Source organism: Sparus aurata, chromosome 3 (assembly GCF_900880675.1).
Source record: "Sparus aurata chromosome 3, fSpaAur1.1, whole genome shotgun sequence".
NCBI lineage: Eukaryota > Metazoa > Chordata > Actinopteri > Spariformes > Sparidae > Sparus > Sparus aurata.
In genome coordinates this window covers 23,008,341-23,035,496 of record NC_044189.1, presented here as the reverse complement: position 1 = coordinate 23,035,496, position 27,156 = coordinate 23,008,341, and the positions used below count along the sequence as shown (strand labels likewise).

Sequence of the window (27,156 nt, the reverse complement as noted above, 5' to 3'; positions counted from 1 at the left end):
ATGACAAAACAAGACACACAGGCAGAACAAAACGTTTGGTAGAGGAGAAGCTACAAGTCAAAAATGTCGGCTTACCTCTAACATTGACATCATGACATGTGCTGTAAAATGTATTGTAAAACATGTGTCTCTAATGTTTGACATTTATAGCTGCAGTGAGAAACTCATAATCCAATATTAATGAGTACTAGCAGCACTCAAACTGCAGGCATGATGGGTTATTTGAAAGTGCGAAACTAATGAGTTTTAACTATGGATGTTAGATAGATACTGTAGGTAGGTGGATAGATCGACGTTTAATTCAACCTACACAGACACACTCAAAGGAATACAGTCAAAACACGGAACAATATACCACAGCCATCATGTTCTACTTTTTGATATGAGAGTATTTAATCTTAAGTGCACACAAAATGAAGACTCAGTCACGATCTTCGCCCCCTCATGCCGATGGAAAGCAGGGAGAAGTTTTGTAGACTGCAAAACCTTTCTGAAACTTCACAGCAAAACAGTGTTGTGACATTCATCCTGACAACAGCAGAAGAGGAGGACTCCATACAGTTTGTCCTCCATAATGGAAGACTCCAGAAGCCCAGAGGTCCTAAATTGCACTTGAAAAGACATTATTTAGACTCACTTTAGACGGGGTGTGTGTTAATGTTTTATCTTAGCAGATACAGCAAAGATTTCATCTTAAAAAAGGTATTTTCAAGCCAGTTTGGGATCTTAGGCCTTCCAGAGACTTCAATTTTGCCGGGTGAGCTGTATGGAGCCGTTTGACGTGGGTTTTTTTACGTTTTAAATCAAGTCTCCATTTACTTTACAAGTATCTGCTATTTAATGGACTTCAAAATTATTTCCTGACTGTCCATCGACATTGGGGGGAGCAGGTTATGGCTGCATTTTCATTTTTGGATGATCTTATCCTTTAACTACTGTAATATGGTATTCCTGGGAAGGACAATGAGATGATAGCACACTTAAGAACAAAGTGATGCAGCTGCATTAAGACTCACTGTGGTGTAAAACCCTTGGAATTGATGCTATTGAACCATTTTGAGGCTGATGCATAGACACACTGAGGCAGAGGTAAAGGTTAGGAAATGTAAGTCATGGTGTGTGTGTGTGTGTGTGTGTGTGTGTGTGTGTGTGTGTGTGTGTGTGTGTGTGTGTTTGGTCCATCACGGACAGCTCAACCTTACCTGGTTGGCTTGCTCTCTGGAGCAGTGTGACGTTCATCCTGCTGTCTCTCAGGTGCACCTCGGAGCGGACCCGGCTCCGGCTCCTCCCCGGCCTCCCTCGCTCTCCTCCAGATGTGCCCGCACACACGGTCAAAGTTGTCGTTGGGCACGTGAGGGTGGATCCAGGTGGAGCGCGGAAAAGGCGCGAACGCACCCGGGAACCGTCTGGGGGTCCCAGGATCGTCTTGAGTCATCATTTTCTCTCGGTTGTTCTCAAGCACGGGCTCGTCGGCGTCCGATCGCTTATTTCGAACCATTTTGTGATTTATATTATTTACTTTTATTATTTGAAAGAAAACCATCTGTTGTGATCTCACCCCAGGCTGTCATAGCAACCGGATGGAATTTGAGAATGATGATGATTCACGGTGCACTGGACCATTTCACTGTTTCGTTTCCACCGCTGTTAATCCGAATTTATATCTTCAAATATTCCCTGATTCGGTGTTTTTTTTAGCGGCAACAGCTGACGAGAAGAAGTCATCGTTGGCCCATATTTATTTGTGCTATTCAAACATGCCGGATTTAACCAACTTGGACTTTTTTGGATTGTCCCATAATTTACCAGCAATCATTCACATCTCGAGATAACTGTGTGTGTGTGTGTGTGTGTGTGAGAGAGAGAGAGAGAGAGAGAGGGTGCTGGCCAAGTTTCATTTAGCGCTCCTAGGGGGGAGACTTATTTATCATCCCCCTTCATATGTTGCGGGGGTCGGGGGGCCAACGCGGCATTTCATTATCACGACTGTTTCCACGCGCGGCGCATTGCGGGGGAAACTAATTACACCGCTCATCGGCAAAAGTGGAAAAATGGCATTCGGATTTAGTGGCGCGGGGTTCCGGCCTGTTGAGCATCAATTTCACGTGTGGTAAGCAGGAAGTGGACATCTACGTTTAAACTGCTGGGCAATCCGGTGATTGGTCTTGATGGATGGGAGAGGATGGCCCCCTAAATCCCACCGTAACAAATTGGAACAAGGCGGATCTGACGCGTCATATATTATTATTATTATCATTATTATTATTATTATTATTATTATTATTGTTAGATGATGATGATGATGATGATGATTTGGTAGGAGAAAAGTTGGTGATGTACCCTTTTACTCAATGGATTTAATCATGGGGAATGGAGTAAGTTAGATATATCTGGAGGCATATGATGTGACTGGAAAGGGTAGGTACTGAGAGAAGGAGAGAGAGAGGGAGGGAGGGAGGACGAGAGTGGGAGAGAGCGAGAGTGAGAGAGAGAGAGAGAGAGAGAGAGAGACGCGCAGAGAAGGAGCAGGTCTGCAGTCTGAATCTTTGGCGTCGCGCAGAGCCGAGACGACGCTGTGGCCAAGCGCTGCGATACTGGGAATACTTACATACCGCGTATTTCTCTCTCTATACACGATCAGATCACTGACTTCACTCCAACGCTGGTCGAGAACTTCTTAAAAACGAGGCGATTTTTCTCTCACATCACCACCGCGCCATCCTTGGATCCGGATAACCTGTGCGGCTCTCCATCACCACCATCCTTCGCTCGCTCGTTTGAATCCATAATGACGAGTTTAAACGTGGATTATCGGCGCCGCAAATGTTGTTAATAGCGGGAGATCACTCAGAGAAGGACATATAAGTGCCGCCGGACGAACTGAAGGAGGGATCTCCTGGGCTTTCTGACGTCCTCCTGGTCATATCTACTGCATATGAGGAGCGGACGAGGGATTTTTTGGTGCCTTTCTTCTTGACGCGTGCGGGGTAGATCGGGGGGCCACTTGAATCACGTCTTTCCCCTCTCTCTTTGCTTTTGCCTTCCCTCCCTTTCCTCCCCCCTTTAGGTGTGAAATCTACCCTCTCAGACAGAGACTCTGAACCCCTCGGTGCCCGCATGACATGGTTCAGTCCAGCTGCGAGATCCGAGCCTCCTCCATGCATTGGGATTTTTCTCAGCGCCGACACCAAGTGAATCTCCCTTTTTTGACCATCTGAGAAGTATCGTGCCTGCCGGACCAGAGAAGAAGACCTGCCATGACCGCCGCTTCCAACCGGGACGGAGCTACGGGACTTGCGAGGAGAGCGGAATGCGCATGCAGGAGAGGGGACGGAATACGGATTTTTGTTCTAATGAAGGCGGGAGTGCAGGCGCACCATTGGAGCCGGGTGCTGTTCTTATATATGGGGCTACTGGCCGCCTCAGTAAAGGGTAAGTCCCCCCCCCCCTCACACACACACACACACTCATCTGTACAGCTGAAGGCATGCAAAAATGCAGCAGGCTTTACTCCCCCCCCTCCCCACTCCACCGCCCACCCTCTCCTCCCCGGTCTCTCCCCCCTTCTGGCTGAATGCAAATCAGCATCAGCAACACGCTCTCCATCCTAAAGGCGCATTTTAAAGACCAACCTCGCCGCGATGCCGTCGCCGTTCCAGCAGCGCCCAAAGTTATTAATAGAGGAGAGGTGGCTGGATGGATGGGGAGGCTATTTCGGTGGCAGCACGAACGGCAACTGAGCCGGAGTGTGTGCGTGAGTCCGGCGATGCGATTCAGCACAGGACCGCGCTGGCGGATGTGGGGATGTTTGGAAAAGAGGCACCCTGTGTGACTGTTGCTTGAAAGCAGGTAAATCAGTTGAGGCGGCTCGATCATGATGCTGTGATACCAGAGTCCAAAAGTGCGTGTGTGTGTGTGTGTGTGAGTGTCCCCCCCCCAAAAAAAAACAAAACAAAAAAAAAACACCACCACCAGATAAAAAAAATCAATGAGCAACATTTTGTGTACAGTTCCTCTCTCCCTCTCTTTGGTGTCTGTTCGTGCACAAGCGCGTGCACGCAAGGGGGGTGGGGGGGGGGGGGGGGGGGGGGGGGGGGGTGTGTAATTAACTGACTCTGGGCTTTCTGTCCTTGATTAATTGCAAATGGAAATCCTGCAACCGGAGCTCGGCATTCAACAGATTATCATTACTATTCATTTACTGCCACGTCTGCGCGACCCCAGTGTGTTCTCCGAGGGGGGAGACTTTAGTCTTTTTGTATCCCTTTTTCTTCCCGACATTCGCAAGAAAACAAATAAAGCTTGTGGTATTAAGCTTTTCGGGGAAGAGACGCATTTTTTTTGTTGGGGGGGGGGGGGTATTTTCTTTTTTTTTTTTTCACATTTGCCGTCCCGAGCTGGTCCTTTTGGCAAAGAACGCCAACCGTTTCATCACTGTCTTGGCTCCTCACCACAGAACGGGCCCCCCTATTTTTAGCAAAAGCCAAGAATACTGCCACGGCCACGATCCTGAATTTGACAGTGAGTCATGGCTCTGCGCTCGCCCACTCACACCTTCTCGGTCCTGACTGCACACAATCCACGAGTGAGTGGGGAAAAAGCACGGGCGCATTTTTTTCCCAGCCTCGCCAAAGCGCAAGTAAGGCCGTGCGTCGTCTCATACTGCGCTCTGAGTGTGGTTCCACAGACACGTCACCCCCCCTCCGTCACGTCTCCCACCGCAGCCACGCAGCTCCCACCTCTTGATCAAACTTGTGTCGTGAACCGGCCCGGCGATGATCGCACTGGGCTCGGCTCCGCAATGATGCTGACAAATCTCCCTCCACGTTCCCCCCCTGGAGTAAATCTCATTGCTTTCCCTTTTCGTTGGAGGCTTCTTGTTTTATTTGCGTCCCGGGAGCTTTTTTCTTCTTCTGTTTATTGGCCTCTCTCTCTCTCTCTCTCTGTCTCTCTACTTTTGGAGCCAGCAAAAGCGACTCTAACTTATTGCACATATTTACGAAGAGCGGGGGAGAGAGGCCGGTCTCATCTATCTGTCTGCCTGTAGCATCGTTTACTTTAAACGCTGCCAGTAAATATGTTTGGATATGGCACGCCGAGGTGGTCCGGCGCGTCCCTCGGTGCTGCAGCCACCAGCAATTGCCCCATCCTCCCATTGAGCGGCACCAGAGCCTCACACTATGCTGAGAGGCGGAGCGCAGAGGAGGGGGAGGAGAGAGGTGAGGAGAGGAGAGGAGAGGAGACGAGAGGAGGGGACCCGGGGTCTCTCTGTCCCCTCCTCTCGTACTTTTAGCGGCAGTGCTTAAGAGGCGCGTACATGTTTGGTGCCAGATGACGGCTGGCTCATTTCCAGGCCGTGTTTGATAAGCATCACAGATCTCATCTCAGGTGTGCGACAGCGCTTTAATGCCGCCTGCATTTGTCAAGCAGCCTCACTTGAAACAAGTTTCAGCCTCCCCTGTCACCATGTCATCGTTCCCAGGAGCCAACACTGACAAAGAGAGAGTTTGTTTCTCCTTTTTTTTTTTTTTTTTTCAGGGAGCTGTTGGAAAGGGTAGTGCGCCCAATAAGCGGTACTCAACCCTCCATCATGTTAAACGCACAGAGATCATGCAAAGGCCGGAGAGGGAAGAGGAGGCAGATTGAGGATGACGTGTCTTGCCTTTCTGGTGCGTGTTTCGGCTCTACCCTCCTCTCCTCTCCTCTCCTCTCCTCTCCTCTCCAGCTCGGCCGGTATTAGATCACTCGTCAGCGGCGCATGAGACAGTCGCTCAGCGTGTCCATTTTCACGCAAGATCTCTCCGTCGTCCTCTACTCCAAAGCCCCCCCAATCACACACACACACACACACACACACACACACACACACACACACACACACACACCACCCCCCTTTTTGTATAAACGCACCGCGTCGAGCTCATGATGCAACTTGCGGTAACGTTATGAGGACCGGAGGGCTTGATGCCCCTTTCCTTTTTATCTTTTCTGTCTTTCTTTTTTCTTTTTCTTTTTTTTACTTCGTGACATTTGCTTGTATTCGCGCAGTCATCGAGGCCCCTCAAAAAAAGAGACGACCGTGTGTGTGTGTGTGTGTGTGCGGAAGTCTAGGAGGGAGTGCAAGGGCGGGTGTTTCCGCGCAAATGATGCACCGAGGACAAACCTTGGTATTAAGTCCTTTCCGAAGTTACACAAGTGAAAAAAAAAATAAATAAATAACAAACTTGACCATTTTAATTTCCAGGAGCCTCGGGCGCGCACCACAAGGCCGCGGACCTCTAATTGATGCGTCTTTAACTGGGTTGGGAGCACCCGTTTGGAAACGCTGCTGTGGATGATTAAAGGGGCGCTGCGCAGTTTTCATGGGAAGAAATTCAAACTCAGATTTTTTGATTCTTACAAAAAAAAATGAATGGGGGAATGATACAAACTCAGAAACCCGAGCCGTTCTCGGAGGAGAAATAAGGTCCCCGCGACAGGGACGGTCTGGCTTTGGGACACTGGAATTAAATTATTCATAATTTAGCAGAGAGGCTCCAGTGACCCGCGTGTATCCTCAAAAACTCACTGTACAGTGACATTTTCAGCACCCTGGACAGCGAAGGGCGCAGCTGGACCGTGTCCTGCCCTCAGCTGAAGTTCTCTCTCTTCAGCACCGCGGACAGCTCCCCCAGCCAGCAGGCCTCAGCAGCAGCTGCTGCTCAGCCGAGGCCGAGCCGGCGCCCATCAGTTGGGATTCCACCAACGTTTTCATGGTTTATAAGCATCAGACCTCAGACCCCCAGTTTGAAAAGATCACATCAAGAGGCTTCTGCTGCTGCATTTACACTAGATTTGGTAACTGTTCTGGCATTGCGGCACTGTGATACTGGCAGTGTAGGCTACCAAAGTATTCACACTGAGAAAGGTTGAACTACAGGAAAGCTCGTCGAGGTAAAGATCTCGTTTTGCCATGTACAGCTACTACGAAAAAGAAGTTTAAGTCTACTCTGCAGTCAGAAGGCCCTGCGGTCCTCTGTAACTGCATCAAGCCTAAGTCAGTATCGAACTCCATAGCCCTGTATCACTCTCAATTTCAAACCACCCATAACTGATTAACCATAATTTAAGATCACCAGTGCTGGAACAACCAGTCAATGCGGTTGGAATCATGATCACCATTCTGTTGTCGAACGAATAAGAGGATGATCAAAAGAAGATATTTGATGATGATGATGGTGAGGCTGGTCGAAGGGATCTCCGATATCAGCCTCGGAGTAATGATCAAAGAAAACAAAACATATTTCTTTCCTTTTGCGGCGCAAAATTGTTTGTAGTTTTGAGAGCTGACTACACGGAAGCGGTGAAAAACAAAAAAAAAGTGATTCAACTTTAATAACTTTCTAAGTGAATTCAGACAATGTGGTTGATTTGTTTTTAAGTAGTTTCGCTGGATATGATCACACTCATACATTATCTCGTTAACGTCGCGTGCGGGGAATCAGAAAACGGAAAATGAACCTGGCGATGTTTTTTGTAAGTCGTTTGGAGCTTCTCACGACTGCTTCACGTGATATCAAATGAAATGTCTTTGAACTGTTTGACCGTTGGATAGACTGGAGCCATTTTGAAGATGCCGCAGTGCGCTTTAGGAAAGTCTGATGGGAACTTCAAACCCCGTTCCTGACATTTTATCGGTCAAAGTGGTTCAAGGATGCACGTCATGAATCACCATCATGGAGGGACTGCGTTGCCTGTTGGATAAATGTCAGCATGCGAAGGAGCCGGACTTGAGGTCGGCTTAGCGGCCTCGTGAACACACTTAAGAACTCTTGTATCGACTCCCTGTGAGTTTTTGGAAAGTCGTGTGTCTTACATTTCCCCGTAGGTGTTTTCGGTGATGAGGATATGGGCCTCTCACTTCCCTTTTGTTTCCCCCCCACCTGTCTGCCTGCTACTCTCAATCTCCAATCCTCCACTATACCTGCACGCTCTGCTGCTTCCTATCTCCCATCTGCTCTCTACATTCACCGCTGAGCAATAAAAGGATGAGATGGGAGCCCGAGAAGCAGACGACATTGTCTATTTACTCAAAACAGAGAAAAGTCCGGGATGCAAAGTAGATGTGCGTTGCAGAATTGAGCTTTTTTTCCCTTGTTTGAGTGAAGAAAAGAGGATTGTGGAGAGCAGGCAGTAGCGATACAGTTGGAGATGTTAAGGAGGTGGTACGAGGACGAGGGAAACAGCAGGACACAATACTGTGAGAGGCGGCTAAGGGAGATGACTGTTAGAGAAGAGGGGTGATAAGCTGACACCAGTCTGGATCTGGGCCCGAGTGATTTTCCTCTCTAAAGAGGAGAGGAGAGTAAATGATGTACTTGGAGGCTTCATTTTCTTATCAGGCATCAAGCAGATTCCCATTTCAACAACTTACAGCTTGTAAGTAAGCTTGCGGGCACGTGTGTGTGTGTGTGTGTGTGTGTGTGTGTGGACGAGTCTGAGTTGCCACCCCCATTCACTCCAGGATGATTAAACTAAAGTGTTGACAAGCAGGTCATTAGCTAGCTCAAAAAGGTCCACTGGGAGACAGGAAGTGTGTGTGTGTGTGTGTGTGTGTGTGCGTGCGTGTCCATCCGAGTGTGCTTCATCCTCGCGAGCACCCTCATTCCCCCCCCACACACCAGCCGATGTGTCATCCCCCTCCTCTCCTCTCCCTTTGTGTCTCCCCCTCGTACCTTCGTCCTCCCTCCTCCCTCCGTCCCTCCATCCCTCCATCCATCCCGCCACCTCCTCCTCCGCCGCCCCTCGATCTCCTTCTCCATCCTCCTCTCTGGTGATTCACACTGTCGTCCGTCTCCAGATGGCCAGCGCTCTGTCACTGCGCCTCGTCACACTGATCACACAGACACGCACGCTGACTCACATGCGTTTTTTCCAGCGCGGCGCAGCCTCATGACTTTCACACACTCAAATTGGACACTTAGACCTTCGTGAACTTTTATCCAGCTGCACTTCTCGCCGAACATCTCGAAGCGGCACACCGTGAGGTGATGAGGAACAATCCGACAGCTCCCTCCGCTTTATTTCTCCTGTTAAACACACTTGAATGTTTTTTTTTTTTTTTCGAGCAGTAAAGCAGCTTGCCTTCGTTTAAACGATGACGCGCGCACATTCAGAACGGGGGATTTGTATAACTGGGGGCTCTGGTTGTGGAGTCAATAGTTCAAATTCGGCACAAGCGAAGAAAAACCTGGCGGTGGAAAACAAATGAGTAATAGTCGCTTCCTTCAAAAGTGACTCTCAGCACGTCCCTGAGCACGGCGTTAAATTAATAGATGTACATTTTGGCTGATGTACTTATCCAGGGAATATACATTTAGCGCTCCATTCTGGCAGGGCTCATGCTTCACATTCACAGTTTCCTCTGAGCCCCTCTGTTAGACTAGTCCTCTGCTATTAGCACTTTGGCATGCCCGGGTCCATTGAAGGCGTGGATGGAGATGTTATGGCAATGTGCCTTGCTCAAGGACATATTAAAGGGGGCAGTCCGTGCCACTGCTGCTGTTCGAATCATCTGCCCCCGTCAAGTAGCTGCCAGTTTGTGATTAACAGTGCTCACGCCAGCTGGGAAGAGTTATCGCCGGCTAATCTGGCTAACACAAGGGCACTTCAGTTCGTACATTTCTTTTCCACAAACGTACATAAAATGCACACATGCACACGACACGTACAAATGTTGCAGTGCTTCTTCTAGAACGATCTCACTTTTCCTTCCCACCTGTTCCCCAGTAGAAGACCTGCTTAGCTGTACTGGCCGGCTCCTGGATGTGAATATGTACAACAGCTATACAGCTGCTACAAGGCAAGATATGTCGGGAAAAAGGTGATACTCTGTCAATCTTCCCGGGATAACTCCAGGTGGAGATAAATAAATAAAAAATGGATATAAAAATCCAGAGCTTAGTGTGTGTGTGAGCTCTCTGAGCCTCGGCGGAACGAAGCTACAACGGAGAAGTCTCGATCTTGATTCGGATTCTCGTCCGACTGCTATTATCAGACACGGGAATTCACTCCAGCTACTGTAAATCCCCACAAAGTGAGAGACAGATGTAGATGCCCCGTCTGTCTTGTGCGGACACAAAGCTCAGGCGGGGGTTTCTTTAGCTTCCTGATTTACACTGTTCTTATCAGATATCAGTGATCCCGGAGATTGAAGATTAGATCCCGGGCAGGAGGTATCTTGTCCTTGTCCTTGTCTTTTTCCCTCTCCTGTACCGCTTCACTCTTCATTCTGCGGAGAGAGTCAGTGAATGCGTTCCTATTCTTGTAAGGTCGATGTCGGAGTTAAGCACCTTCAAGCATTTTTACTTCATTTTCATTCGAAATAATGATTCATATAAAGTGTTCACAAGCTTTGGTTCGGACATTTACATGCTTACAAAAGCCTGATATTTGGGACGATACACAGTCTGATGCCACTCTCGTGCGTGTGCAGTACATACAAGGCTGTAGCTGGTTGAGGAAAGTTCAAGCTGTGTTTTTTTGGTGGATATGTCAGAGGATTTTCATTTATTTGTTTTTTTAACAACAAAAAGAACATTGGTTATATAAAATGGCCCAACACGAGAGCCAAACGTGAATCTTCCCTTTATTTTTAAGTCCCCCTCCGGCCATAGAATGATGTAGTCACAGAGTCCGACAGCAAAAGTCATACGTTATTTCCAAAAGTGTACGTTTTCTCTGTACTCAGTCCAAAGTGTGTCTGTCGGAGTTAATCACCCTCAAGGTGTCTGGTGACCAGACGAGTTTAACCCGACGAGGAAGCAGTTATCTGGCGGCTCGCACTGCATGTTTTGCCGTCACGGACGGAATAAATTCCTAATGAGTGGAAATTAGTGGAAAGTTTCTCCTCATGTCTTAAACACAGAAATAGAAGCAATTACGTATCAAGACGTACAGTGTCACAGGGAGGCATGTTGGAAAAGTGATGAATCCGACAAAACTATCATATGTGTCAGACAGTGCGTTTTCATGCACTGCTTGGTCAGATTGCAGCCATAGTTCAACTATGCTACTCAATCGGACAACTGCAATTGTCCGGGTATACATGCCGGTGAGAAAATCAATTAATTGGCCGGAGCATGTCATACCCTGCTACGATAGTTGGCGCTGTACCCATTTCATCTAGTGGTAACAGAAACACCTCTGGCTGACCTCTTTACGTCACCAGCAACAACAAACTGCCTCTGCATTCGAGAAAGATGGCGTACGAAGAGCGAGACGAAGCTACATCTTTGTATATTTCGTATATGGTGTACATGATAATTACACAAACTAGATGCACAATGGCGCTCTTTCCTGCGGTGATTTCGGAGGAAAGACGTCGCCGTCCTTCTACTTCCGGCTGACCCAGTAATTCGGGTTTTCTTGAGTGTCATGTAAACGCACTGAGAAATGTCTTCGCTCTATGCCAGCCACTCTAGGAATGATGTTGAGGAGCGCAGAGTCAATTGTTTTATCGAAAAAGCGCTTTAACGCAACAGAGACAATGTGTGCTTTTATTTTAGATACAATCTCATCCATTCCAGTGATGCACGCAGACCCATTCATTGCGGCCGCGGTCAGCGGCTGACACTTGAGCCTTCCTTGGGGGCAGTTAGGACCCCAGTTGAAAGGTGAAAGCGCACTACAGTAAGCCGGAGCGTGGCTGATTGATCGTCTGCCGCTCGTCCGTCTCTCTGTGATAGATGGAATAGTCCTGCTGGGACGGTCATGACCTGACCTTTGGTTCGGTGCTTCCTCTTGGGTTTAATATAAAATCCTCAGAGGGGATCACACGCTCATGAATGGCCCTCTCACTAACGCACATAGATCAACATTCTTATCCATCTCGTACATTTGACGCACCCATAGTAGCATTAGGCCACCTCCTGTCCATGCTATCGATTTTCCAGAAAGTGTGGTTTTCACTTATTTCTGGTGCGATCTAAGTGCAAATCCGGGGCAGGATGTAACCAAGATTGGCTCTTCAGCTAAGGTTCAGTCTAACGTAACTCAGAGAGCCCAGCTGTCACATGTGAACAGAATGAGACTGAGGTGATAATTGACTTTCACTGTTTCACACATTAGCATCACACATAATTGTGCTTTTCTTCCTCATAAGCAAGAAGGAGGCTGGAAGAGGAGAAACTATTTGCGGCATGCTCGAGCGTGTGTGTGTGTGTGCGTGTGTGCGTTCAGATGTACTATACGTGTGTCTGTGCGGCGGTGTGTGTGCATTTGTGAGATTAAGTGTTGAGGCGGACTTGAACAATACTAAATAATTGAGGAGAGGGATTTGTCTTTGTGCGCTCCCCTGTTTTCTTGTTGTCATGGGAACAACACACAGCCTCTGTGACAGAAGCGGGGATGACGCTCTTTGAACCGCACTTCACTTTCTCCCCGCTTTGTTTACCTAATCTTTTACTCATCAATATGTGAATACCCTGAGAACTTGGTGACCCCGGGGTCAGCTTGCAAATTAAGGCAGATGTGGACTTCAGTCAAACATGGGCAGATTGTATTGGCACAGGATCAAAATAACGACAAGACGCTTAAAGAAATGCTTTAATTAAATTAAAAATCACACAGATGGTCCCAAAAGACGAACATCCGTTGTCTTTATGTTGACACCCAAAAAACCCTTAAGGTTTCGGGAACGCAGATGGACTTCATGGCACTGAGCCAGCAGAAGGGGGAGGCCAGAATCTTACCTACAGTCCTGCGCGGCCATTAAAACACACGTTGCAAACTGAAGGGAGGTGAACGGCAATTGCCACCACCACGCAGGTGGAGGGAGTGCGCGCTCACTCAACAGACCGTCCATGACAGATACCAACCGCTTTCTATTAAAAAAAACAGGACTACAATGCGCTTTGACCCAAAAGAGCTACAAATAAAAATGGCTAAATTAAATCCAGTCTAAAACTACCCATCTGCTTAAACAGGAAGTTAGAACAAACGGCCAAATCGAAAAGACAAACAAAAACTATCACGTATAAAAGAAAACAGAACAATGTTACAAGAAAAGACAAGGCTTTGGCAGGCTCCTACGGTATGAATGGAGATAATGTTATTTGAAGACGCGTGCATTCGGGGGACGAATAGCAGGTGTTAGAGTTAACTTGGCGTTGTCGGCAGCGCAAACTCTTCTCCAGCATTCTGTCTAAGCAGGCGCACAAGGCGGTTATTTTAAGAACATGAAAAAGCAGTGGTGATAAAAAAACTTTTGAAATGATAAAAGTATCTTTCATCAGCCATGTGATATATCTGCAAAATAAAACAGATATATAATTATATTAAAACAAATAGCTAGAAAGGATTCTTAGTGGTTCTCGTCAAACAGAGTCTGGTTTCTCTCTCTCGTTTCATAGAATAATTGCGGCAGCTAGCTAATTTTGTATCGCTATTGCTGATTCGTGCCAAACAGTCCCGCATTTTTGCCATGTTTCAACCTTGCTATGATGGCATGTGACGCCTGGAATTTTACTAAAGTCCGGTGGCAAAGCTGCTGCACTTGGTTCTTCTTCTCTAATATCAGTGCGGGCTGGCAGCGTGGGAGCAGAGGCTGCTAATGTTGGTAATGAAGCAGTGTTCTTTGTTAATTGATGACTCGACTTATAGTGTGAAGTTGTGAACATATTGCCAGCGTCGAGGCAGTGTATTCAGTGGCAATGTGATAACACCTTAACTGCCACGGTGACGCAAGAAAAATCACGACAGCTGAAGACGGCACATTGGAAAGGCCATCAGTGGTTGCTGATGACATATGAGGGTTTTTAGGTGTTGAGGCTCTACACCTTGTAACTCTGTTCTGACGGGCAAGGGGGGGAACTTGCGATGCGGACATGCAACCGAGCCTAAGACTAAAAACAACTCCCCACATCTTAGTGGCTTGTCTCCCTACCGCAGTCCAAGCCGACTAACTGAGCATGTGACCCTCTTGTGCTTTGCCGAATGGGAAACGGTGTTTCCAGGTGAGGGAACCAGGGCAGACAGAGAGAGAAAGGGCCAAGGCTGAGCGGAAAGGCGGTCTTGCGTTCAAGTGCTCTCACGGACACGAATGAGCGCACAAACACTCGAACGTGCAAACGCACTGACAAACACACACACGTGTTTCTCCAGGCATCTCGCCGCCCCGGTGTTTTGTGTGGGAGGCCCGTTTGTATCAGTGCTGAATAAACTCCCCCACAAAGACAGGGGTCTTTCTCAAAGGGAAGAACATCAACCGTAGCATGCCTTTGACTCTGAATGGGCTATTTTCTATTGATTAGCTTGAAGCCTTAGTGCGTGGGTTGCTGTGGAGCCGTCTTGTTCACACACACCAACTTACCATCGGGCTATTTAAGATGACATGATGAAGAGCACACATACAATAGTATCTCCGTCGAATCAGTGTTTCGACAGTGTGAAATGCTTGTGTGGTTTTGGGGACGGGCTGAAATGGTGCGAAAGTGTGTGGGTGGCTCTGTGCGGGTGGGTGGCTGGGCTGCAGGTCCTTTTGGCCGGCGTGATGATACTGCTGGTTAAATATGACCCAGCTGGAGGGAACTGCCTGGCTCCCCCCTTCTCTCCCGCTCGGTCTGAGAGAACACATGCTCCTTTGTGCCTCTTTCCCCAGCCCCGATAACAGTCAGCAACATGCACTCATGCAAGCGGGCATCTCTGCATGCGCGCCTCGTCTGCGCGTTAGCGAGCCGCCGCCTTCTTCGCCGCTTTAATCTCTGGCTACATTTCTGCATGTGGGTGTTGTTTATTTTTCTCAACCCACACATTTCATCCCGCAGCTATGTTGCTGTGACAATGTGGGTTTTTTTGTGTGTTTGTGTGTGTGTGTGTGTGTGTGTGTGTGTGTTGCGCATGTTTTTTTTTGTGTGTGCTTTAACTATGTGTTGCCGTAGGCGTCAACAGATTAATGAAAGATTGAATGTTCTCAGCATGGTATGGACACGTGTGTGTGTGTGTGTGTGTGTGTGTGCGTGTGTGCGAGTGTGCATTTACATGTTTGCCCGAGCGTCTTCTTCTTGTGTCTTTGCACAGATCATTGTTTTCCTTCACACATTGATGCAGCAGGAGGCCACTCAAGGCTTCGCATTTGCGCCATTACGGAAACGCGAGCTCCATTTTTCTGCCCTTTTAAGGAAGCAGCATTTACCATTCAGCCCAGTGGAAACAGCCTGATGTGGGGGAGGGCTAAGTGCGAGCAAGCCTATCGCAAGTGCCTTCCACTGCATTTGGCTTGTCTGTAATGGCAGACGGTGTCGTCCTGGCCCGGGCATTAGCCTAATGTATGGAGGCGAGCGGGATCGCTGAGCACGCCCATTTCCATTTTAATGGCGGCCATCTAGAGGTTAATTCGGATATGATGCGGTCAAGGCGCGCATATGCGCTGACACGTCAAGAGACAAATAGTGGTGCTGAGAGGATCTATGGGGCGGAAGGGTTTATCTTCTCACCAGGGAGGCAGTTACTGGCACAAGCACACACACACACACACACACACACACACACACACACACACACACACACACACACACACACATACACATTTGGTTGTTTGAAGTTTACTCATGGGAAGGGCTGTGTGTGATAGCGAATATATTTGTTCCCCGATACCCCAAGGGACGTCTATTTAGTTGGAAATTATTCCATGTTTGCACCGCTGGGGTGCTCATTTTGTGAGGACGTGGCCCCTGGTAGACCTCATGTTTGAGGGCTATGTGGTTTCTCTTGAGAATAAGGAAAGAGCTGAACTCTGTATTTTAACAGTGCGATGACTTGGAATGGGCTCTTCATGGTATACGTCTTCATTTAATGGGTGAGTGCATGGTTGCTGTGACACTTCCTCACACCGAGGCTACGCTGAACATGTAAAGTGTGTGGACCACTCCGGCTTCCACGCGAGCCATTGAGACTGGCTACAGTGTGTGAGATCAGTGTGCTAGTGGTGTGTATGTGTGTGTATCTTATACATATATCTATGTACCCTTTTAGACAGAAATTGGTCCGTGTCTTTTATTTTGTTGAATGAATCTTCTGCTATACAGACAAATGACTCTAGCTGGCAGTGTGGTTCTGAGATTTCATATTATTACCCCATTTATTGTTTTTGTTCACCTGTGCCCTTTGATTATAGCAGACTGGAGAGTTTGCAATAGCAGATAGGGAAATGATTAAAGTGGATGAGGAAAATAAAAGATGAGCGACCCCTCGTACAAGTTTACTGTATTCCATAGACATTAACCTACCTATGCAGCATAAACTTCTGAACTGAAAAGATGAAGTTTCATACTGTAGTTTTTCTGGTTCTAAAAACGCAAGAAAGCAAAAAGCGTTCTGCAGATGTGTTCGCCAGCCAAACTGTCGGATATACTGCGCGTGTTTTTTTCTGCGTGCGATTTTCTGCTGCATTGGTTCGACGTGTTCTCACGTCGCATTTATTTACAATAAGCACACTCTGCCGCGCGAGGATACGCTGATACTCCAAGGGACCTTTTCTCAGACATCAAACAATGGGTTTCATTCTCCTCAGCTGTATTCACCGTGCACTACACGAGGCACTTCTATTAACTGACTGCAGGAACAAGATGCTCTCTGCGTCTTTGTCTTCTTCGTCCAAAGACAAATTTGAATCGTAGATGAGGAGAGCAGACAGACGCAGGGAGGGACAAAGAGAGTCCAGAAAAAGGATGTTTGCGGTTTTGTACCGCGAGCATTGTTTGTGTATTTGTGGCATTATGTGAAATGCGATGCTGGGATTACGTTCGCCGAGATGAAATTTCCTCACACCGAGAGTCTAGTCGCTGCTATTGCGACTAAGCAGAGCAAGATGTGCGACACTCTCCTCGCCCAGGGTATTTGGATTACACTCATACATGTGCAGACAACTGATACCCCCATACGTAGACTTAGACCAAAACACACCCACGCACACACACGCGCGCACTGCTGAAGCCTGCCTTTAAATAGACCTCTAGGATTCGCTAACAGTGCAGATTAAGCGCTATCTAGCTGTGAATGTCACGCTGGCTGTCAGCACAGAATGGCAACGAGATGCAGAAAATAGGTAAAAAGAAAAAAAAAAAAAGCTCCCCCCGTATATAGCCGCCCTCCTCTTTCCAACTCATTTACCTCCCATTGGCCGTCGATCTTCCTCTCATTGACCTTCTGACATGTTCTTCCCGGCGCACTCTCAATCCTCCCTCTCTTTGACTTCCTGCTGCTATTTTTTATTCCCCCCCCCCCCGAGTTCGTCCCTCATCTCTCCTTTGCCTCTGTTATTCCTCGCGTCATGTCCTCCCGAATCTATTTTTCTCGTGTGTCCATACGTTCACTCAGCCAGTCAGGCTACGGTACTTCATGGCTGTCTGTGCGCCCCCCTCCCTCCCTCCGTCACTCTCTACCTCCTCTGGTCTCCCTCCTTCCTCCGCTCTGAAGGGTTGCTGTCCTGCCGGAGTACAGCACGGTGAACATCGATTCATCAAAGTGTCACCGCGCACTGCTGCGGCTCTGTATGCCCGCTACTGAACAACTGCCTTGGCGAAGCAAACAATATCCCCTACACACAAACACACACACACACACACACACAGGTAGAGCCTGGAGTGCTGCTCCAGCAAGGTCGTTGCTCTCCCTGTACAGCCGTCTGGCGGCGCGCACACCGGATGCGGTGGGTGCCAAGCGGACGCTGCCAGTGGGCTAAGCAGTGGAAGTCGTATCTGTTGAGCAACCGCAGATATCAAGCGTGGTTAACATTCCAGTACAAGCCAATACTAATAGTTCCCATAGAACATCATCGCAATTTTCCTAATTGCTGAGGCAGCGTATTTGCAGCCGTTCCATATTCATGAGGCTTCACCTGAACTCACACAACTTGAGAAAACATGACCTTCTACTTTGCCGGCGATCAAGTCTGGCTAAAACAGCGCGGCCAGCAGTCTGTTTATGGGGTCTTTACGGCATGTCAGCGGGGTCAGCTGCAGGATGGGCTCTACCCTGCAGATTTACACTGAGGGGCTTCACAGTAGGTCAACAGCTCCCAGCAGCTAATTTCATAATGCACCCTGGGCGAGGCTTAAATAATTCAACCGGGCCTCGAGTGAAGGATCTACTTAATCAAAGGCTCTGGGTTTTCAAAGAGCGGAGAGAGTAGTCTTACAGTGCCTCGGTTTACCTCAGCTGCACTCGTGTCTTCTTCTGGCGGTTTTTAATGTGAAAATCAAACTCGTTTTGAATCGGCCCTCAGCGCTCACGAGAGTGCATTCTCGTGTGAACTTTGATGTGCTCTGCTTCAGTCCGATCCACGTCTTATAACCATGCATCTTTCAGCGAGGATGAAATGTTGCCGGTCGCAGCCAAAAAGGAAGCGGCCTCTCTCTGAAAGCACCACCGCGGGCCTTTCATCCCAGATCGCGTGCGTCATTATCGATTTAAGAGTCGGTCACTTGGCACAGGTGCTCGCACTTTGAAAATAGAACTCTGAGGAGCTCTGGCAGACTCGGTGGACTTATTCGCTCTCATGTTGTTGTTGTCTTTACGCCACTTAATTGCACCAGTCGAACACGAGACACCTGCTAGCCCGCCTGGTTGATCACCTGTCACATATAAATATGCACAGCGCGTTCCGTCCCCTCATAACACATGCGCCCAGATGAAATTCAGCTGCGAAATGTGCTCCTGTGGTGTCCTTTTTCTTTTCCCTGAAGGGGGCTATTACACCCTTCACATGTTGACTCGTCTGTTGGGCCTTGAGAGTCACTGAATCATTCCAGTCTTCTGGCATTCCAGTTCGATTCCTGAAATGGATTCATAGCAATTCAGTTGACTTAATCGCCCCGGTATTGTTTTGTAATTCTAGCCCACTCTCTCACGCCCTACCTCATTGCCTATGTGCGAGAGGTGCACAGTCCACTCCGACCCCTATCAGGCACTGCCATCAGGCCGCCGTGTGGGCCATTGATTGGCGTTTGTCTGATAGAGGCCTCGTAATGAAGGGGATGATGAGGAGATTATTGACCAGGCTGTGTGTATGAAATTCAGGCAGGAGAGGTGGATTTGGAGCCTTTACCTGGATATTAGTATTGACCTGCTTGTAATTGGGAGGGTGGATGCTGACTTGCTGCGCCTACTTAAAGGCTTTAATGGAAAATCCGATGGCGCTGGCTCACGCTTTGTTCTTCTTTCTTGTTACTGGTCAAAGATGAGGATCACGCACAGTGATGCAATCTATTCTATGCGATATCGGTCATGTTTGGTTCAGTTTTTCCCTCAGGATTCACTGGCAGGTCCTCGCGGCGAGCAGAGAGCTGACCTTCTAAAGCAGCATCACACACCTAACTAAAGTGCCTTCGAGTGGCCGGGGTACAAGTACTCACACATTAGCATCTTTTGGAAGAGGTCAAGCGCTGTGAAGCCCTGACAAGAGACGGCTGAGAGAGGCCCCCACGTGTTTCTGGCGAGACAGGACCCTAGGGAGTCAACAGCGGCATGATGGATATACTGTCACTGGAGATGCTATTATCCTCCCGCTGCTGCTGATGTCATCCAGACAGTCTGGATCTCTACTTTCCGAGCACTATCTCCCCCCTTTTCCCTCGCTGGAAGACAAAATTTGATTTTGTTTGGCTGCGCGATGTGGAGAAAAGGCTAATATTGGTTCTGTTTGTTTGTGTAGCGGCATTTAGGCTGGAATTCATAAACACCCCGATGTGACATAGCCCCTGGAATCTGAAAGGAGACATATTGTGCTCACGTTCAAGGGTTCATCATTTTATTTCAGGTTTCTGCTAGAATGTGTTTACAAGCTTTAATGCTCAAAAGGACGATCAGGTTTCTCACACTGTCGTGTGCTGCAATGCTGAAACGCTCAGTTTTAGCTCCCGTCTTTTAAAGGCCCCCCTCCTGGATAAACATAATGCTCTGATTCGTCAGCTTCCACATGCCTGAGCCAGCACCACTGACAAAAACAGAGCAGCTTCACTAGATTAATCATTACGTGCCGGTGACACAAAGTCCAATGTCCAATTTTTTTGTCAGTCCGTCCCCTTTTTTCTCTGTATTTTCTTTAAAAAGAAATCAGCTTGCATTTATTCTGGTGTCAAATAAGACTGAGAGGATTTTTCCTCTTTTCCTTTGCCTGCTGCCTTATTACCTGTAAGTCCCTGCTGTCTTTTTTTAGACGTGAGTCACATTTTCTGAGTGAAAATCTGGACGGATCTGTTGCTTTCGGGGTGATCCATCTTCACAGAGCCCACACCAAGTATCGTGGCTCCTTTACGTTTCCCAAGCGATCAATAAGGGATGCACGTTCCCCTCCTGCAAGGATTCCGTTTTTACATGCTTGAAAGATGCTATGTGTGTTTACTGATGATACTTGGGTTTCTTTTAATGCCCTGTTTTAATAAGCTCGGGTAAAAAAAAGTTTGTTCCGATGCGTTCCATCGTTACACGCATTTGAGCATGAATATAAACGAACAGGAGGAGAAAAAAAAATCATATCTGCTGCCATTGTTGCATTGTTTGTGTTGTTGAATAATGTGGGTTATGCAGATAGCAGATGTCCACCAATTATGCTCTCCTAATTGCATTTTAATCAGGCTGCATTATGATTCAGGTTGGCGAGCGGGGCGAACGAAGGGAACACACAGACCATTTGTATAAATAGCATGTATTCTTGCATGATATTCTAATTTAGCCCCTCTGTGTGGATATTCATTTACTCAGTGCAACAATCGCTGCACTTCTTAGCTAAGGGAAATCAATTCTGGACATGCTGCATTCCTGCTGTCTTAGTTCAACAGCTACAACACACGAGGCTATTTACGGTGTGTGATTGTCCAATTTATTCACATTCTGTTGCCTTGTCAGCTCTCAGTGGCAGGCTGACTGCCGGATGCCTACTTGTAGCCGTCTGGAAGAGGCAACAAGTACTTTAATATGAACTTTTTTTATCCGAGCAGATAAGCATCCTCTTTTAACTAGAGGGGGCAATCCATACGTGCACATGCCGACTGTTACATCCACGAGATAAAAGTGCAGTCACACATCAGTCAACATTAGAGATTAATTGCAGCTAAATCCCCGACATTGATTAAAAGTCTCGGCTGCGCTCAGATCAGTGGAAGACAAGTTGTTTAGCTCGGGGATCCAAAACACACACAAGCCACGGCTCCTCCAGCGCGAGCTCTGCACTGATAGATGGCAACGCGCGAGCGATTAAAATTCAAGATTGAAGGCCGTACGAGTGGCTGCCGACGAAAATGCAAGACGAGCACAATTAATGTTGTAATCGAGTGTGTCTCCTTGTGTGTGTGTGTGTGTGTGTGTGTGAGTGTGTGTGTGTGTTAACGCTCCTGTCCCTTCATCTTCTCTCCTCCAGCTATGTCATGTACTAACGTGGGAACCTATTACTAATGTGGTGAAAGGGCCAGTGTGTGAACAAGTGTGTGACGATGGAGGTGGTAGAGGTGGTGAAAGCGTGGAGAGACTGAGCCATTTAGCATTGCTCTATTAATGGCTTATGCTGCATGCTGTAGGTGCTAATGGATGTTGGAGCAGTCGGTGCAAACTGTTTGACTGTGGGTGTGCATCTGAGTGTGTGTGCGTGTGTGTGTGTGTTTGGATTTGTATAATATTCTGCTGTCTAATACTTAGTCCTTACAGCGTTTTAATAAGTGCCTGTTTCTCTTTCTCCTCTCAGGTCAGAACTGCAGTTACACACTACACAGTCCCAATGGGACGATAGAGAGCCCCGGCTACCCTTACGGTTATCCTAACTATGCCAACTGTACATGGGTGATTGTGGCGGCGGAGCACAACCGGATACAGCTGGTGTTTCAAGGCTTCGCCCTAGAGGAGGACTTTGACATCTTGTCTGTATATGACGGGCCAACCAGCCCAGGGAACCTGCGGACACGGTAAAGACGGCCCTTCATGTTTGCATGTGTTGGTTTTTACGCTTTGATTTGAATACCGGTACACATTTCAATAATATTGTCACGACAACCTTTTCTTTTTCGAATGTGGTCAACAGCTTGACCTCCAAGAATATTTAGAATTTGCTAGGAATTGACAGTGAAAGTTTGTGCGTGTTGCAAGGTTCAAGGAGATTTATTTGTCATTTTTATAACACAGGGTTGCATAAGGAAGTTCGTAACTCCTTCATGCTACTCAAACATAGAAAGAAACGCATAGGCTTTACAGTTATCATAAGCATATATATAAACAGGTATACACCCAGGAAATAATGAAATAGATGAGTAAAAGTTCAACACCGTCCAGCCACTTTGACAAAGTTTGAGCAGCAAGCATCAATGACGTAAACACATAGTCCGACTCTCCTCCTCCATCGTTCTGTCTGCTCGGAACACGGTCCAACAGTGGTGCAACAACTTGATCCAGGCTGGAGGTGAAGACAGGTCTCTGTACAGATGTGGGGGCCAACAGTCTCTCAATAGAAGCCTGAGTAACATTATGTTTTTTTTCTGCGATATTGGCCAAGAGCAGCCTTAGATCCAAGATAAGCACGACTTTTATCCCCTCTTCCTCTCCTCCCTGCGGCGTTGTCTAATGGTGGAAAGATGCCGTGGGCGGTGATCGTCTCAAAGTCTGCTGCTCTTAATCCAGGACCTGCGTTTTCTTGTCCAATGCTGAAAAAGTGTATTTCTCCAAACAATAAATCCATAAAAAGCTGCTTTTGTAGTGGCTATTGGCTGCCACAGCTGCATGACCTGCCGCTGACATGGATACGATTGTCGAACAATTTATGCAAAAATCTGTCCTTTATTCCTTCATATGGAAATAATTCCTAAGTAATTTAATTTAACAACAACGGTAGCATTGTAACTCGCAAACCGACTACACACTCTCATGAGGAATCGATTACATTATTGGTCTATCATCTGGATTCATTTATCTGAGAGGGGAGTTCTTTTTAATAATGATCTCAAACATCAACAAGAAGAGTTGAGAGTCAAATCTGTTAAGAAACACAAAATGTCTACATATGCATATCACTCTTTGTAGTACTAGCAGTTCATGAGAGTTCTACATAGTGCTCATGTCCCACAGGCGTAACAGTGGGCGGCAAAAGGATGAGTTCTTGGTGCGCTGTGATTTTGATGACAAAATAGGTAGAGAGGGCAAGAACCACGACAATTCTGACAAGCACTTTAAACTAACCCCCAAGGTTAGCCAAACTTATTTGGAAGAGAAAATGAAAATGAGCCTTAGTTCAAGGCTATAACCAACAAAAACATGTCCAAAACCATTCAATAAGAAACCAGGTTGTATAAAATGTGAAAATGTCCTTTCCAGAGTTATTTGGACTTAAAGGTATTGATGAAGGTAGTGGACTGGAAACTGGAAAAGAACTAAACTGTAATCACGATTTTAATCGGTGATGCATTCAGAGGCGTTTGGAGCAGATCTGTTGGTGACTAATACAAGACTGACTGTGTTGACAGCATCCCAGCATCCAAGGTGATTTAATGGGATTCTGGGCACATCTTGTGCTTCAGAGCTACTCGCAAAAATGCAATGAAGCTCACTTGGGTGTGAAGACTCAAACAAACAATTTCTGAATCAACAGACTCATCCTCCAGTACAGCCGTCAATTTAACAGCCACCGAGAGAGGAGCTGCCCCGCGCTAACATCGGAACGCTGAAGCATGGGCTGTCTGGTGTGCAAGACCATCATGCTCACTAAGTTTGCACATTCTCAAGTAGTCAGGATTTTAGACGTAAATATGGCTCGGTAGACTCGCCGTCTTAAGAGCCAGACTCATTTGTTTTAGCTGCAATTAAAAGACACCGAGCTGCTGTTCACTGATGCATTGTGCATCAGGATATTATTGCTCGCAGTCTGAAATCTATCAGACCTCCTGGCAGTCTCTCACTTACAGGCTAACTTAATTAGTGACAATTTCTGAATCTGATCAGTGGAAGCCACACCAAAGCTGCTTTACATTCCTGTCACCTCCTGCTATGAGCTTTGGCCTTGCAAAATAGTTTAAAGCACATGTTACGCAAGCCCCCCCGGAGACAGATGAGAGAAATATTGTTAAGGGCTTTTGTTATTGACACTGTTTTGAGCCTCTGCCGGCCTTCCCTCTCTCTCTCTCTCCCTCTCTCACCTCTCCTCTGCTCCCCCCTCCTCCCCCTCGTCTCTCATTCTGTGCCAGTGGTGCCTCCACTGCATCTCCCTGCAGGAAGCGAATGAAAGTGAGAAGAAAATCCATTATGGATTGGTGTTGCGCTGTTCTCCTCAGCCTTTCTCCTGTTTGGACCTCTGGGCTCTGTTGTATATTGATGCTCCAGCGGGATGGCTCGGGTGGAGGGGTGTGGTGGTGGTGGTGGCGGGGGGGGGGAGCGTTCCACTCTCTCAGTCTAAGCGCTTTGAAAATAAGTGCGGGGAAAGAAAATGAATTTGAAAAAAAAAGGAAGGGGAAGGGGTGGCGGGGTTGTGAAAAGCGAGAGAAATACAGAAAAAAAAAGAGGAAAGAGACGAAGAGGCAGTTTTTTGAAGAGTTTGCGGGGAACACAGATCTCCTTTAGATTCTGCTCGTGTTGTCTTTGACCCGAACTTCTCTCATTTTGTAAAAAGGCATTTTGTAAAAGTGAGACTTGGAGCTTTATCTATGAGTGAGCTTGGCAGGGCTGGGAATAGGCTGGAGGCAGCGCTCACCCGTCAACAGCAGTCTGTCAGGACAGGCATGTATATTTACACTCCTACAAACACACACACACACACACACACACACGCACATCCATACAGGCACATACTCACACACACACACAAAGATGCACGTTTGATAATTCAGCCCTCCCTTTCCGCTCATCTCCCGCTCGTGTCAAAAGTAATTTTCTTTCCATCTCTCTTGCCCCTCTGCCTCCAATTTCTCCCTACCTCCCCTCGTTTTCCCCCTCGCCTATTTTTTTTAACATCTTATCTCTCTCTGCCTGTTCTCCATTTTGTGTCGTGCATGCTGCGCTCGCTGGATTTGAGTGGGCTTTCATGTATACCACGCCATAGGTTTCAGAGCTTGGAATGCTTCCTTTAATCTCGAGTAGTCATCAAAAATGAATGTTTTGACTCTCCTCGTGTTCAAACGATCACCTTTGATTTCCTTTTCAAAGCCGTCGGGTTTTTTTTCTTCCGATTTGTTTATTTATCCATTAATTTATTCATTGCTGTCGCAGCAACGCGGAGAAAATTGGTGTTATCGGGAAAATACGGGCTTACAAATCAGTTCAGCTATATATATGTGCCTGTGTTCCTAAGTATAGATGCACCTCGATGTGTGTTTAGCGAGTGTGTGCACACCTGCAGCAGCTGCTTTATGAGTCACAGTCCCTCCTTAGGAAATGCATACATGAGTCAGTCTGTTACTGCAGCGCTCCATTAGACGGCTGATCCCAGCTGACACCTGTGAAGCAGGATGAATGTCAGATGTTTGAAACGAAAAAAAAAAGAAAAAAGGTATATGCAGCGATACGTGCTCCAAATTGCCAATTGCGCGGGCTGCCGTCGATATTTGATCGCTGTTAATTAAGCAGAGCGTTCATTTCCAGAGATGGTGTAGTGATTAAGTGGTTAAGTGCATCTTTCGCCCAGAGTGTTGTGGAAGGTATCAATTACTGTGAACGGGGAGAGGTTGAACCGCAGTGAGAACTTACCTCAGGGTGAAATTGGACTGAAGTAGTTCAAACGTCCATGTAAAAGTTTGATCCTTTCCACACATTTGCATGTTAACATTTTTTTTTTCTTTTTCCTGTTGTTTAAATTAGGGCAATCACGTTTGGCCATACACACTCTTTGAATCTGGATACAAAATGAAACCTAATAAAGATGTGTGATCATTCAGATGAAGGTGCTCCACAGATTGTAAAGGTTGAGTTTTGCTTAGGTCCCCACAAACACGACTGGAGACGGCCCGACTGCCTGGGAACAATGTACGGCTTCTGTTGCCGCAAACACAGCTGGAACCTGTCCCACGTATATTCAGTGATGTCATGCTTAAATCAAGTTTTAACAACTTGGTCCCTTGTCAAAAATACCCAGTAGTTTCACACTTGGGAATGCCGACAAAGCAGACTCGATCTGCAGTCGCCTGTTTGGCGGTCTCATTGCCTGTAACTCCACTACTGCCCCCTCCACCTCCACATATGAATGTAAGGTAATATGTAATGTGAACGTGATATAGCATCTTTTGAAGGGATCAATATGTTACATATGCCTATTACATGTACACAAGGCTATATCTGTGGTTTGCAGAATCCAGGGGCGGTTCTAGGGGGGGCCAACAGGGGCCAGTGCCCCCGTAACTCTGAGTCTGGACCCCCCTGTGGCCCCCCTGACAGGGAGTCTGCATTAATAATACAATGACAGATTTCTTGCAATAATTTTTGTTCTGAAGGGAAAGGCAGAAATAAAGTGTCTCAGCAGTTTACTACCCAATCAAAATTGCTGAAATTGTAAACACTGCTTTGCCTGAATGAGGGATTTATCCTTTTTTTTGGGTTGTATGTGCCCCCTAACAAAAAAGCCGGCCCCAACCTGGCCCCCCTATTAAAACTGGTCTAGAACCGCCACTGGCAGAATCATTATCTGCTAATATACCCTGAAGAGAGGGTTGTTAACAGCTGACCATTTTCCTTAATAGATTTGAATGGAATAGCAATTTGTTTCCATCTATTTAAATATAATAATCAGATAAACTTGCCATGTCTTATTTATCAGCTTAAGATACGTCCGCCTTGACAGTTTCGCTCCGCTTGCTTTGTCTCTTTTGTGGTGCAGGGAAGGAAATCCTCCAAAAATCCAATTCCAAAAGAAAAGGAGAGATGTTTTGAGAGGGGTGATTGGACAAAATTACCTTTTTTATTGAAATCACCTCATATTGTTATGGCTACAGAAAAGACCAACCGTAACATTAGAAACCCTTCCAGGCTAAAATCAATCCGAAACATTCCAAAACGCATAAAAACTAAAGAGAGCAAGGACAAACAAGAAGCCGTGTAGCACAATGCGGGAGCGCAGGGGACACGCGAGGACGGATGAAAAGGCACAGGAACACAGGAGACAGAAAGCAAGCGAGCTGACAAAGAGCCTGGGGGTAAACATAGGCTTAAATACACAAG

At 47.1% G+C, this 27,156-nt stretch overlaps 2 protein-coding genes across 8 annotated transcripts in view; one reads left to right on the top strand and one right to left on the bottom strand.

Annotated features, from left to right (window-relative positions):
• Positions 1–1,862, bottom strand: part of c19h1orf94 (chromosome 19 C1orf94 homolog) — a 28,519-nt gene extending 26,657 nt beyond the window's left edge. The window contains exon 1 of one of the 7 annotated variants that reach the window (XM_030411623.1): positions 1,203–1,862. In XM_030411623.1, the coding sequence (XP_030267483.1) occupies positions 1,203–1,543 (341 nt within the window). In that variant the 5' untranslated portion in view covers positions 1,544–1,862. The remainder of the gene's footprint in view (positions 1–1,202) is intronic. The other 6 variants (XM_030411624.1, XM_030411620.1, XM_030411621.1 and 3 more) reach the window with 6 other exon arrangements.
• Positions 1,863–2,350: 488 nt separating this feature from the next.
• Positions 2,351–27,156, top strand: part of csmd2 (CUB and Sushi multiple domains 2) — a 268,624-nt gene continuing 243,818 nt past the window's right edge. The window contains exons 1-2 of the mRNA XM_030411628.1: positions 2,351–3,432; positions 21,716–21,932. Coding sequence (XP_030267488.1) covers positions 3,258–3,432; positions 21,716–21,932 — 392 coding nt within the window. The 5' untranslated portion in view covers positions 2,351–3,257. The remainder of the gene's footprint in view (positions 3,433–21,715; positions 21,933–27,156) is intronic.